Raw genomic sequence first — 12,804 nt, forward strand, 5'->3', positions numbered from 1 at the left:
CAAGTTTAAAAAGTTCATATCAAGCCTTTTATTTGGTATACAGTTATTCATAGATTTATACAGTATATATATATTTATATATATATCATGTGCCACTGCAAAGTCACAGACAAACTTATTTTTGCTAAGAAAAGAAAGGAAAAGAAAATGTATTTAATGTGCTTAATTTCAAAGTAGTGCTGTGAAGCGCTTGTAATGAATGATGACCAAAACCGGAATGATGAGGTAACTGCCAGGCAGGAAAACAATCACTTAAAATGGTCGAGTAATAATAATAATAATAATAATAATAATAATAATAATAATCTACTGAAACAAGCGGATCAAATAGGCAACCGAGAAGTATAGTGGCAGCATGGACCCTTAGTGTCAAACTAGAGAAAAGGCTTAAAGTCTATAACATACATACACACATAGTATGCATACAGACAGACAGTGCATAAACGTACAAACAGGAAGTTTAGTCAGTCACTCGTAGGAGCAAAAACTCTCAGATGTCATTAATCTTGTCTGATACACAGCAGACACTCAGGCATGCTCCAGGACGTCTAAAAATCGCACACGCACACACACGCACGCACACATACACACACGCACACACACGCGTGTGCACACACGCGCGCACACACACACACGCGCACACACACACACGCGCACACACACACACACACACACTTCAAAATGGTGGGTCAGACAGGTAATTCACTGAAAGAGGTGAGAGCCTCTATGCATGTGAAAAAAAGGAGGGAGAATACAAAAAGTGAGAGAGGATAGAAACAACTTAAAGAATGAAGAGGCAGAAAGTGCTACACAAAAAGAAGAGAAAACAGCATGTGGGTGTGTGTGTGTGTGTGTGTACAAACACGCGTGTGTGTATGTTTAGATCAGGAGCAGGCAGTGCTGAACGTGTTTGACAGACAATTCGGAGTGTCTAGCTCCATCATGTGATCACTCCGAGTCTCTCTGGACCTCAGAGGCGTCCGCCCGACAAATGGGACACGTCCTGTTGGCCTGTGAATAGAAAGATGAAACAAAAAGTTAGGTTTTGTGAGGCATTAGAACAAACATTAGAACATTAACTAAATACTAGATTTCCCTATAAAAAAATGTTTTGGCTACAGATTTCAAACTGGTGATTTGTATTCCTGATAACCTAATTCACACTGAGGCTTTGGGCATCATCTCATGCTTGTAAATCACAAGACTGTTTTCAAATTTGTCTTTTTTAGCATTGTCGGTGGGAAGTCACGTGTTGAGGTATGTGTTCAGCTTTTTCAGATGTTCCTGTCTTGGAGTTTAACGTGGTTTACACATTTTATTAACGATAATGATGTCTGATTCTCACAACACTTGTATAATTAAGAGGTGCTTGTGTCACTCAGTTAACACACACTTGGACAGAGAGAGTGTTTGTGACGTTAACCAAAAACAGTTTTCTCTCTTTTAGAGATAATGAGGGTCATTCTGTATCAAGTCAGACAGAATCCAGATAAGTGACTGCAGCACCATCTCAGATTTTGTCTATTTAATGTTTGGATCCCAAAAGTAAGGCCTCTGAAATATCTATTCAAATTCAGTGTTTTCATATTTTTTCAGCCCTTGAGCTTATTTCATTTTCACAGCCTCAAAAACACAGTATATGGGAAGCCATGTTTGTAAATAATATCAAGTGCTGCAAAAACATATGAAGGCATTTAAATAGATATTTTATAGGCCTTGGTTTTGTGGCCCATTCATGATAAAGACAACGTTTTAGAAAAATCTGAGACAGTGCTGCAACAACCATATCTGATTTGACATTGAATGACCAATACGCGACTAATACGTCTCCAAATGCAGCAAAACAGTCATCAGTGTGCTATTATGTGATACATCTATTTTGAGACTCAAATTCACCTTCAAACAATGTGTAATAAGCCTTAGACTAAATCATGGGTTACATATCTGTAAGCACAATGTTAGTCAGCGGTGGTCTATGGGAGGATTACTTACCCTCAGCCACTTGTCGACACACTTCCCATGGAACTCATGACTGCACGGCAAAACTCGCAGCAGTTGGCGGGACTCAAAATCACTCATACACACCACACACCTGCAACACAATAGGTATTAGCATGTCAAGTATGGCAACACAAGAAACTTATTGCTTAACAAATAGGAACCAAAGGAACACTTAGGTTTAATTGTTATTGATTAGATGGCAGAATTTAGGAAAGACACTCAATTTATTTAGATGATCAAATAAAGTGGAAGAATTTTGTTGTAAGAGCCATCACTATTAACATCTGATGATATGGTGGCATTAAAAAGAACTTACAGTGTTTGTTCAGACTGATGGTTATTAGGATTGAACCGATAGGAGGGAAGCTGTTCAATGTCTCCCTTCGTCAGTCCTCGGAGTTTGGCCTCTCCCAGACGCTCAGCGAGGTTCAGGAGGGCCTGTGAATCAAAACATCAGCAACACCACCAACGATTAGACGGTCTGCATCCAGCAAACATATAGACAAGAGGATCAAAACATTAAAAAGGACAGACCTCATAATTTTCCACTTCTCCATCATCTACATCCAGCTCTAGACTGATTGCAGGACCTGTGGGCTGGACTGGCAGCATTGAGCTACAGAGGGAGAGATTTAACACAGAATTCCTGATGATCAGTAAGTAATTAAGCAACTAAGCTGTGTAGTTGTTAACTTTCTGTCAAAGGTTTACAAATAGAAGGTCTGATAGCATTCATATTGCTATTAAACGGGTGATACAAGGAATCGCACATCATATTCTACAGACTTAATTTCCATGTCTGTTTAAACTAAAGAAATATTAGTGACACAACATAATCATCAAGATCATGCAGTTGATTACAAATTCCAAAAGTACATATCAAAAGGTCATCTACTAACTAAAAAAATTAGAAATACAACATTTTCTTCTTAACAGTCTTCTCTTAGCACAATAGTTTACTGATGTACTTACAGGAAGTAAGGCAGGAGGCTGGGGTGGTAAGGCGAAGGTGGCAGTGGTTGTTGTGAGCGGTACCGTCGCCCCGGGAGACGTCGAGGAATGAAATTTGGATAGGACTACGACACAGAACACATACCAGTAAAATCATTCATTTTTGCCAGAAGTTGAAAAAAAAAAAAAAAAATACAACAACAAAAAAAACACACACACACACCTGAGTGCATCAATAAAAATGTTTCCAAAAGAAGGGATTAATTATGTATTTATTCTCATCACTCACCACTCCGAAGAACTCCTGTGGCAGGGGGTCATGGGAGAGGAAGTGAAGCTGTGTGGAGTGTGGGGTGAGGGCTGGGTGGGTGGCAGGGGGATAGTGAAGACCAGCACCCAAAGACAGGTGCTCTCCAAGCAGCTCCACATCATTCTCTATCCTCTGTAACGGCTGGAGGAGATGAATGGAGAAGCAAAGGTAGTTGGAGGAGACACATTACCATCTGAAGTGGTTTCATGAGATCACAAAAAAAAGGAGGAATTGAAACACTAGGAAAAAAAAGACACATTTATGCGGAATACTTGTGACACACACACACACACACACACACACACACACACACACACACACACACACACACACACACACACACACACACACACACACACACACACACACACACACACACTAACTTGTGTCTCATACAAAAAAAGTACTTCAAATTACACCACCTCCTTCTCCCTCCAAACCCAGAAACTATGAATATATAAATATATTTAATTTCTGCTGGGTAAAAAATGTCTCCTACTTCACTGTAAAATTATTTGTGATGCCACAAATCATGATTGTAGGACCTTAAAACTGAGTCTTCAATGAGCACTGACAAACTTTTCAGCAGATACGTCACTCTGCACAGTGAAGCCCAGATATTCAACTGTAGGATCGAGAAGGACCAAGAAGACCTGATTCTCTGGATATTATCAATACGTTAACATAATGGCACATTGTTTCAACTCAAATGTATAGCAGTAATAGTTCAAAAAATATTTGTAAAAGACAAACCAACACTCACACAACATAGAATTTTCTACTCACCGATCGGGCCTGCTGTGTCGGGTAGGGTCCAAACTGTCCAGGCTGGGGAAGGTGAGGTGGATGGTGGGAAAGGTGTGTGGGGGGATGGGGGAGGTGAGGAGGAGGAAGCAGGAAAGCCGGGTCGCTGGACAGCAGAGATGGAAATGGGTAGGGCATGGGTAAGTGCTGCACCGAACAAGTCTGAAGGACCTGACAGAGACCAGAAAGAGAGAGGATGTTACAGTAGAGAATGCTGCCAACAGTATTTAAGAACTGCATCTGAAATAAACAGAGAAATAAATACATGATGCTGGCTGATCAAACAAAAATCAAGTTAGTCACTCAAAAAAATGTGCAATGACTGTACTATCTAGAAAAATTACTTTTCCTTTGTTAGACCAACACTTACAGGAGGAGGTACGCTGCAGACGGGATAGTGTTGTCCACTGAAGACCACCGAGCATGCTGGGATCTGTTGAGGGGCAGAGCGAGGTGGCAGGCCAGGTGGAGCACCGGGAGGAGACACAGGATATGATACTGGAGCTGAACCCTAAAAGAATAAAGAAAATATCCTCAGCTTTATTCAGCCAGACAGTGATTCAAAGCTGAGCTGGAGTTATGATATAGAGGACCTATGAACATCCTCTAGGTAGAAATTTAAACACATCAGAATATCTATCAAACAAATGTGTCAGACTTTTATTATACCTCACAGACCTCTTTGTATTTGTAATTTAATGATGCCTATGAGAGGATGTAGCCCGGTTCCAGACAACAGAATCGCTGCCCACGGCTCTGATCTTTCCAGAAATTCAAACAGTAAATTAATTCAAATAAAACTGGTTGAGGTCAAACACCTTAAAACTCACTTTTTCACCTGCAACTTCCTCCAGGTGAAAATTACCCCTGCAGCAATTATGACTAACGTTAAAGTTTATCAACTTATGTGAACTCCTCCAATCAAATCCAATTAGTGCTATTAAATGTTCACATTACCACCAAAATTAGTGATAGTCAGAAACAATTTGTTATAAAATGAATATGAAGCTTTAAAACAAAGTCCTGCTTGTATCTGGCTTTATGCTTTGATTGATGATACCAGCCCCAGTCTCTCCAGGGTGAAGTTTTCATTTTGCCAATAAACTCTACCACCCAGGCCTATTAAAAAAAACTTTCCAATGAATCATCCCCCGCAGGAAAAAAAAAACAGACAAGTCAGACATGCTAATGGACATGCTGACATCACTTAAATGAATCTATCTCCTACACTGTGATGAGTTTACCTTGATAAATGACAAGAAATGTAGTTGCTGGTAAAACTGTTTCAAGATCAAAACAGACACCAGTGAAACATTGGGGGGGGGGCATTAATGATACTCTTTGTGGTCAACAACTCCAACTGCAAACAAGCTAATATGCCCATGAGTAGCTGATCTTACATTTTTCAGTGGAGCTGCACAGGAAGATGACTTTTGAGAATCACACTGTTTTCAAAGCACAAAACAACAATTGTAACATTTCTCTTTTTAAATAACTCCTTACCATCTCAAAATTGCTCGTGTCAGAGGTAAATGTTTTTTCACATAAACCAATGTCTTTTATACTCACCTGCTCGTGGAGGTCCAGCACCACACTGCTCTGCTGCTGGGATGGGTGAGGGTGAGGGTGGGGGTGCTGTGGATGTGCTGCGGGGTGCAGCAGCCTGGGAGAAAGGTTTGGTGACTGATGAAGGGGCCTTGGAGAGGGGTTTGGGGGATGGTAACTGGGGCGCTCTTCAGGCCCAGGCCCTGGCCCTCTGGGAGGCTGCTGGCTGTAAGGTGGGTAGCCCTGAGGAGGAGCCTGGTGACGATAGTTCTCATCCTGGTGGCCTGGCGACGGGCCGTGATGGGAGTGTAGGTGGTGGTGATGGTGGTGATGGTGGGCGTTTGGGTGGTGATGGTGGTTGTTGTTGCCGTTGTAATGATGGTGGTTGTTGTGTGCGTGGTGGTGGTGGTGGCGGGTCAAACGGTCTCTCCGGCCACGCTGCCGTCTCATTGGAGGGCTGAGGTGGAAGAAAGAGGGGAAAACTAAGGAAGAGGCAGAAGGAGCTATATAGTCATTTGCATCATCACAAATACCAGAGCTGTCACCTACTGCAAAAAAGTTACACATTTAGATTTTTGGCATACAACTTAAATTTAATTAAAAACAAAAATCATTCAAAACATCAACACACACTTTAACTTAGCATTAATAAACATTACTGTGTAAACATCACAAGCGCACTACAATATATTCAAGCAGTTTGTTTGATTTAAGACCTTCAATCAAAGTCTAAATGTATTCAATGAAGCGCTGCCACTAATAATTATTTTCATTATTAATTAATAGTCTCACAATTATTTGATTCACTGATAAATAATTAAATCCATCACTTCAAATGTCATATTTTAAAAAATGACCATTTACAATTAAATTAAAAACAAGCAACAAATCTTTAAATCTCTATTTGAGAGTCTGGAAAGAGAAAACATTTGGTATCTGTAATTGAAAAGCAGTAAATCTGTTATTAAAATAGTTAGGAGGTAAATGTTCTAATCTACAACTATTCTCTGTTCATACAAAATATTTTAAATCAGATGATTGTTTTAATCAACATTTCACTAGTACCTATTTAGCACTTTGAGGCCACATACATTACAAGACAAACTTCACATAGATATTTTTAGATCACACATAGATATATTGAAGACCTATGTGTTTTGTCCCATACACACACACTCACCTGCGACGGTTGCGAACAGGCGTGTGGCATCTTTCTGGCATGTAGTGGGGGTGTGGTCTGCGACTGGGAGGAAGCTCCCAGGGTCGAATGGGAGAGGAAGGGGTAGAAGGAGGGGCGGAGTTAAGATCCAACATGGACTGCTGGGAAAGACGCTGCCTTTTCGGGCTTGGGCTGTCTTCCATCTGTACACAGAGGTGAAGGAGGAGGAGGAGGGGAGGAGGAGGATGGTTGGTCAGGGGGGAAAAAAACAAAAGGAGGACAGACAAAAAAAAAGGAAAGGATGAATAACAGAGTGAAAACAATGACACACAATTCCTATTCAGACCAGGCGCAAACCGAGGCAACAGGCAGGGGTCATGTTTCATACTTACTTTGTCCCGATCCTCGCTGCAAACGTTATCTGGATGAAAATGTAGCACTCCTCCTGCAGGCCAGAGAAGTAGAAAAGAAAAAACCTAATCAGATAAGATAGAGCTGAGAAAAACATCAACATCACAAGACACATGGCCATACGCTGGCTAAGCCAACAGAAATACAACAACACAGAGACAGCTGGTAGCCTTTGATTTGGTTTCCATTCTATGAATGCAGCGGATGCCAAAAAAGTGATTATTGTGATGCAGCACAGCTTTGGCTGATCTGCTTTAACAATTCTACCACCTTGACGACACTAAATCCAACAGTGATAGCAAAAACCACATCTGACATCTTGCTAGCCAAACGCTCCAGCCCCCCTGCCTTCAGTAAGGGTGTCTTCCAAACAGGGTTTTCAAACCCCTGCTTGAAAAAAGAAAAAGAAGAAAAAAGAAGGGAAAAAAAGCAGCAGCAGAAGAGAGGAAGCCATCTCTGGAAGATGTCACACTGGACTCATTTTCTCTGCCTCTCACAGACAAATCATTCCCTCTGATCTACAGAGAAAAGCATTGAGCTCTCAGCTTTCCAAAGTTAGCAACACATTAGATTAGTTTGAATCCTGTCCATGACTCTTCATCAGCACTAGAGAGCAGTGAAGGCAGGACCTAAGCATCAACAGAAGTCTTGGGTTCGAGTCCCTGTGTTGAGCAGTATCGTTGAGCAAAACAGCAAACCATTATCAGCTTTTCAATAAGTGCTCACGCTGTTCATCGATCTCCTCTTATATATGAAAATCTCTCTACAAAGACTAAATGAGTGTCACAAAAAAAAGAGATCTGCATAATATCTGGATTTATTTCCTTACTTATATGATTGAGATTGTCATGTTCCCAAAAACATTTTTTAAAGGATACAAAAAAAAAGGGAGGAAAGAGATATTACATCTTTGAATAAAGCGATAATGTCATAAACATAATCTCAGAAAACCACAATGCACTCACAGCTGTTTATCTGACAGTCCACATGTGCAAATCTGGATGCAGTGTGTGCACACACATTTCTGCAGCTTAAGAAGGATGTCCTTGAACTCAGCTGACAAGAGTTTCCTCTAAGCAGGGCCCCAAAAACCTTTAATCACCAAAAAAAAGGGGAAAGGAAAAAAAAAACTCTCCTCCCCTCATCTTTCTGTTTCTCCCTCTATGCCTTCCCCATCCAAACAGCTTCTTCTGCCTCCTCAGAAACAACAGATCTGAGAGAAACCCCACCACCACCCCTTTCTCGCCTTTGCGACGCCACTCCAGAGCCATATGAAGTCTGCCGATAGTGACAGCTCAAAGACGCCCTACTAGTGGTTGCGGAGAACAGAGGGACAGCGATTGACTGACTAGCCGACAGTAGGGGCAACACGCTGGCTCGCATCTTTATTCATCTACCATCCCTTTGCTTAGGACCTCATGGGGTCCTGGTTCTGAGCTGCTCGTGTGTTTTGTGGAGAACTAGGTCTGTTTATGCTGATTCACCTCAGGGCTGTGGGAGAGGGGATGGTAAGGCGGACTGGACGGATTCTGTTGGCAAGGAGACACGACCTTGTTTCCTCCGAGCATGGCTGCTGGGGAAGACTGACACCATTTTTTTTTTTTTTTTTATTTCCACAACTGACAATCACGTCAAGCAGGGTTGTCAACTTTGAGTATCAGCTGTCACCTCACAGGAAGTTCTTCCTTGTCTTTCACTGAAATACAAGGACTTGAGCTATTACTTAGGAGAGACTTGCCAGAAATAGAGAATCTATTTTAGACTTCACATTAATATCAGTATTAATGAAAATCTGAAAAAAAAAAATTTAATTGGTGGCTACGTCAGAAGGTTGTGGGTTTAAATAATCACCAATAAAGCTATACTGAGTGATAACGTGCTTGAAAGTGGGGGAGTGAAGGAAGAGGATAAATAAAATAAAAAAACAGAGGGACACATTCACAACTCCCCCAAACTCAGTATGACACAATTCTTTGAGATGCCAAAAGGAAGCAAGCACACACACGTTTCTCAAATTGAGAGACCACAGAGGGGTTTATGTGAATGACTTAAAGAGTGTATCTCCCAGCTGTGTGATCTGCCTACATCCTCATAGCAGCTGCATATGCCTCTTCCTTGATGGCTGGTGTGTGTGTGTGTGTGTGTGTGTGTGTGTGTGTGTGTGTGTGTGTGTCTATTTTCAGTGTTTGGCAACAGAAATGCTATTAAAACAGGGACCCAATAAAAGCCTGCTTTCATGCATTCGCTGCACTTTTTTGCCTTTGGGGCAATCCAATCTGGTGTTACAGAAGGCTTCTTCGGTCACTTTCCAGTGGTTGGCATCGAACACGCAGAATGGTGTCAGTGGTAAAAGATATGAAAAATAGCTTTCAAAAGGATGCCGGGATGAAGTATTTCCAGAGATTTCATACATTTTCCCCCACATATGTCTTGAGGGGTTTTGGAGAGTATTTAATTGTCTCCTCAGGTGAGTTTGGGTCTGGTCAGAAACCAACACTACAGTGGACTTAAAGTGCAACAGCATGCCGTCACAGGTCTGTTAATTCATCTGTTTGTTTGTGTTTGAATAATGTTTTAAAACTACTACACCTCACAATTTCTAACACCGCTCTACTAATTCACCAGATGAGAGATCTGTTTAATTGTTTTTAGGATGGTGAGGGAAGTACACAGCTTTGCAAAGGCTAAAGGCTAACTTTAAAAACCTGAATAGCATAAGGGCTTAAATGTCACAGCAATGAGCAGTCTCAAATAAAAACAAATTAAATTAAAATGTATTAAAACATTAAATAAAATTGCTAGACGAAAGAACTTAGATTTCACAATATTTAAACCCATTCAGGGCTTGTTTCAAAGATACAAACTGCTCTTTTAATCAGTCTATAAACATTTCCATCGACCAAGCAGCAGATATATTCATTTCATTTATATTCTCTATGTCTACATATCACTATATAAAACCATCTCAAACTTTAATTCTAAATTTAAGACATGGAGGGTCCTTACTTTAGCAGGAATAACATAATATGACCTGTAGGCCTTTCAACACCACATTTTTTGGACAATCCAAAAGAAAATTCTGCAGTGCTAAATTCACACTGAGGACCAGGATAATTAGCACTGTGCAGTGAGATATGAGTATAAAGCCAGGTAATGATATACAGACAACGTTCAGCATGCCCTTATTTACCTGAGTAAATGCTATCCAAACCTCTAAAACAGAGCACCTGACACTGCATACAGCCATACAGCTGGCCGTTCAAGCAACAGCTGGCATTGGAAACACCAAGCCTTTTAGATAAATATCTCAAAGCCTGCTAGTGGTCTTTCTCCCTCCCCCAGGGGGTGTATCCTCTGTGTGTGTGTGTGTGTGTGTGTGTGTGTGTGTGTGTGTGTGTGTGTGTGTAGTGATGCATCTAGCAAGGCTGCAGGCCCTGTTTGTTGAAGCCTGCTTACCGGCCCCGGGGTGTCTGTGAGCTCCGTGCGATGAGTGGCGCTGCGCCCCTGCGGACAGGTAGCTCCCCTGGGTGTGCTGCTGCTGCTGGCTCTCCGCGTAGCTGCGGCCACCGTGGTGCGGCGCCCAGCCGGCGTTGCTCTGCTGCGGGTAGCTGACCCCTCCTCCGCTGGCGTTCATCATGCTCCCGTTACCGACTGCGTTACCGCTACTGTTGCCTCCAACGCTGCTGTTCATGCCGAAATGATAGAAGCCAGACCGAGACCGCGACCGAGTCCTCGGGGGGTCCATGGCTGGAGAGGAGGAGGGCGGTGCTGGTTGGACGTGATGAAGACAGGCTGGAGAGATGGACGTTCAGAAACGGGCAGGATCCTCCCTTCTCAGCCCGTGTCTCTACCCTGCTAGTTACCTCTGCTGACGGCCGGAGTGTTTTCTACCGCATCTAAAGCTGGTGTTTTAATATGAGAGGAGACACCTGGAAGCAGCTCAGGGAAGCTTATGTTGCACAAGCACCATCCACTCTTCTTCCCCTTTTTAATTTCACCACTTTTCAACGTGCATAAGTAAATATAAACACCCTACTTATATCTGCATGTAGTATGACAACACTAATGAAACAGGCTGGTTATCTCTGGATAATGTCGTTACCACAACAACAGGCTCCCTTTTGTCTGATCACAGCGGAGCTCTAACTGGCTCAGACACAGTGAAATAAAGTATTTTAAACCCATTAATAGAAAGCAATTAGATCCTAAACAAGTGCGCCCATTACCGACGCATATATAAACATGAAATTGTAACTGACTGAGGTGAATATCGCCACCAGAAAGCTGGCCAAGTTAAATACTTCAATCCCTCAACACAAGCAAGATGGCTAGCTACCGAGCATTAGCAAACTAAAGGAAACCAGCTGCCCTGATAGCTGGCTGTGTAACAAAGTTATTAGCATACGTTCGTGAATAAATTACAAATAAACTGCAACAGGTAGCCTACCCTAAGTGGTAAAGTTACACCCCTTGGCACTGGCTAACTATACCTGCTCGTTCATTAGCATAATTTCTGATTTTTCCAGCTAGCCCAAGGCTAACAGGAAGCAGGATCTGGCAGGGAAAACAAGTCCAACAGTGCCGACATTACCAGCTAGCAAACGTCGCACTGTATCGATGTTAGACTGTAGGTTAACTATTGCTACTGGCGGATTAGCTCATACCGCATGAACGCAAAAGATAGCTACCTTATACGTCAAGTAAGCTGGACAATATTTGTCCAATTTAAATCCCCTCTCGTATTCGCTGTCGAGTGTTTTCTCCGGTCAGCGGGGAGTGTAGTGGAGATCAATCAATGGGAGGCTCACATCTCTGCCCAGTCACTCCCAATCGATCACAGACAAACATGTAGCTCTTCACAGGACAGACCCGCTTTATACTTTCAAGTAAATCACACAGACTTAAACGCAAAGTGACCTTACAATCTGTACAACACGCCGCAAAAAAATATATGTTGATCAGCGGCTGTCACAGTCGATTTTTAGGTAGCCGCTTGTTATGAGATTTGACTACTTATGCCTGGCATACCGCGGGCATCTGCTCAGCTCATTAATAATTCAGCAGCTTCATACCAGAAATACTATAAGCTCTGAAAAAGATCAGCTTCATACAGCTTCGCTACACACGCCTGAGCTGGAAGACCAAATTAACCTTTGCCTCATATGTTTTATTGTTATCCTCATATGTGTTTAACATATCAAACGTCACACAATCATCTTCTATCTTTCAGCAAAAATAACACATTTTTTATTTGTACATTCACATTTATTGTATTTACAGTGTTGGCAAGTTGCTGTAACGGCGTTACGCAAGTTATTTACAAAATAAATGTAACTGTCCATTAAGTTATTGAGAAAACGCTTACTTAAGAAAATGCTGATGAATACAAAGGAGGTTACATCTGATGATGTCAGACCTTCAAGATTTTGCTCAGGAGGGTTTTTTCATTTCCTAAAATATTTAACATGTTGCTGAATACATATATTTCTGATTTTAATTCTTTGAAATCATTATTTTTTATATTTTGTAAATAAATAATGACTTATGCCCATATCAGACCTTTTACTTTTTTCAAAAATATCTTCATTTTGTATTCCAAAATCTTCATGAACTAGTTAATACA

General features: G+C 41.6%; 1 protein-coding gene across 1 annotated transcript; it reads right to left on the bottom strand.

Annotated features, from left to right (window-relative positions):
* Positions 1–663: 663 nt before the first annotated feature.
* On the bottom strand, positions 664–11,937 carry LOC128362989 (E3 ubiquitin-protein ligase RNF38-like). Its single transcript, XM_053323869.1, has 12 exons — positions 10,638–11,937; positions 7,163–7,215; positions 6,792–6,973; positions 5,636–6,068; positions 4,437–4,577; positions 4,049–4,237; positions 3,242–3,403; positions 2,974–3,077; positions 2,536–2,617; positions 2,318–2,439; positions 1,993–2,092; positions 664–1,011 (listed from the first exon to the last, which is right to left on the bottom strand). Exons 1-12 carry the CDS (start codon positions 10,924–10,926, stop codon positions 949–951), a joined length of 1,920 nt encoding a protein of 639 aa, XP_053179844.1. The 5' UTR covers positions 10,927–11,937; the 3' UTR covers positions 664–948.
* Between the last annotated feature and the right edge of the window lie 867 nt (positions 11,938–12,804).

The sequence above is a fragment of the Scomber japonicus genome, chromosome 8 (assembly GCF_027409825.1).
Source record: "Scomber japonicus isolate fScoJap1 chromosome 8, fScoJap1.pri, whole genome shotgun sequence".
Lineage (NCBI taxonomy): Eukaryota > Metazoa > Chordata > Actinopteri > Scombriformes > Scombridae > Scomber > Scomber japonicus.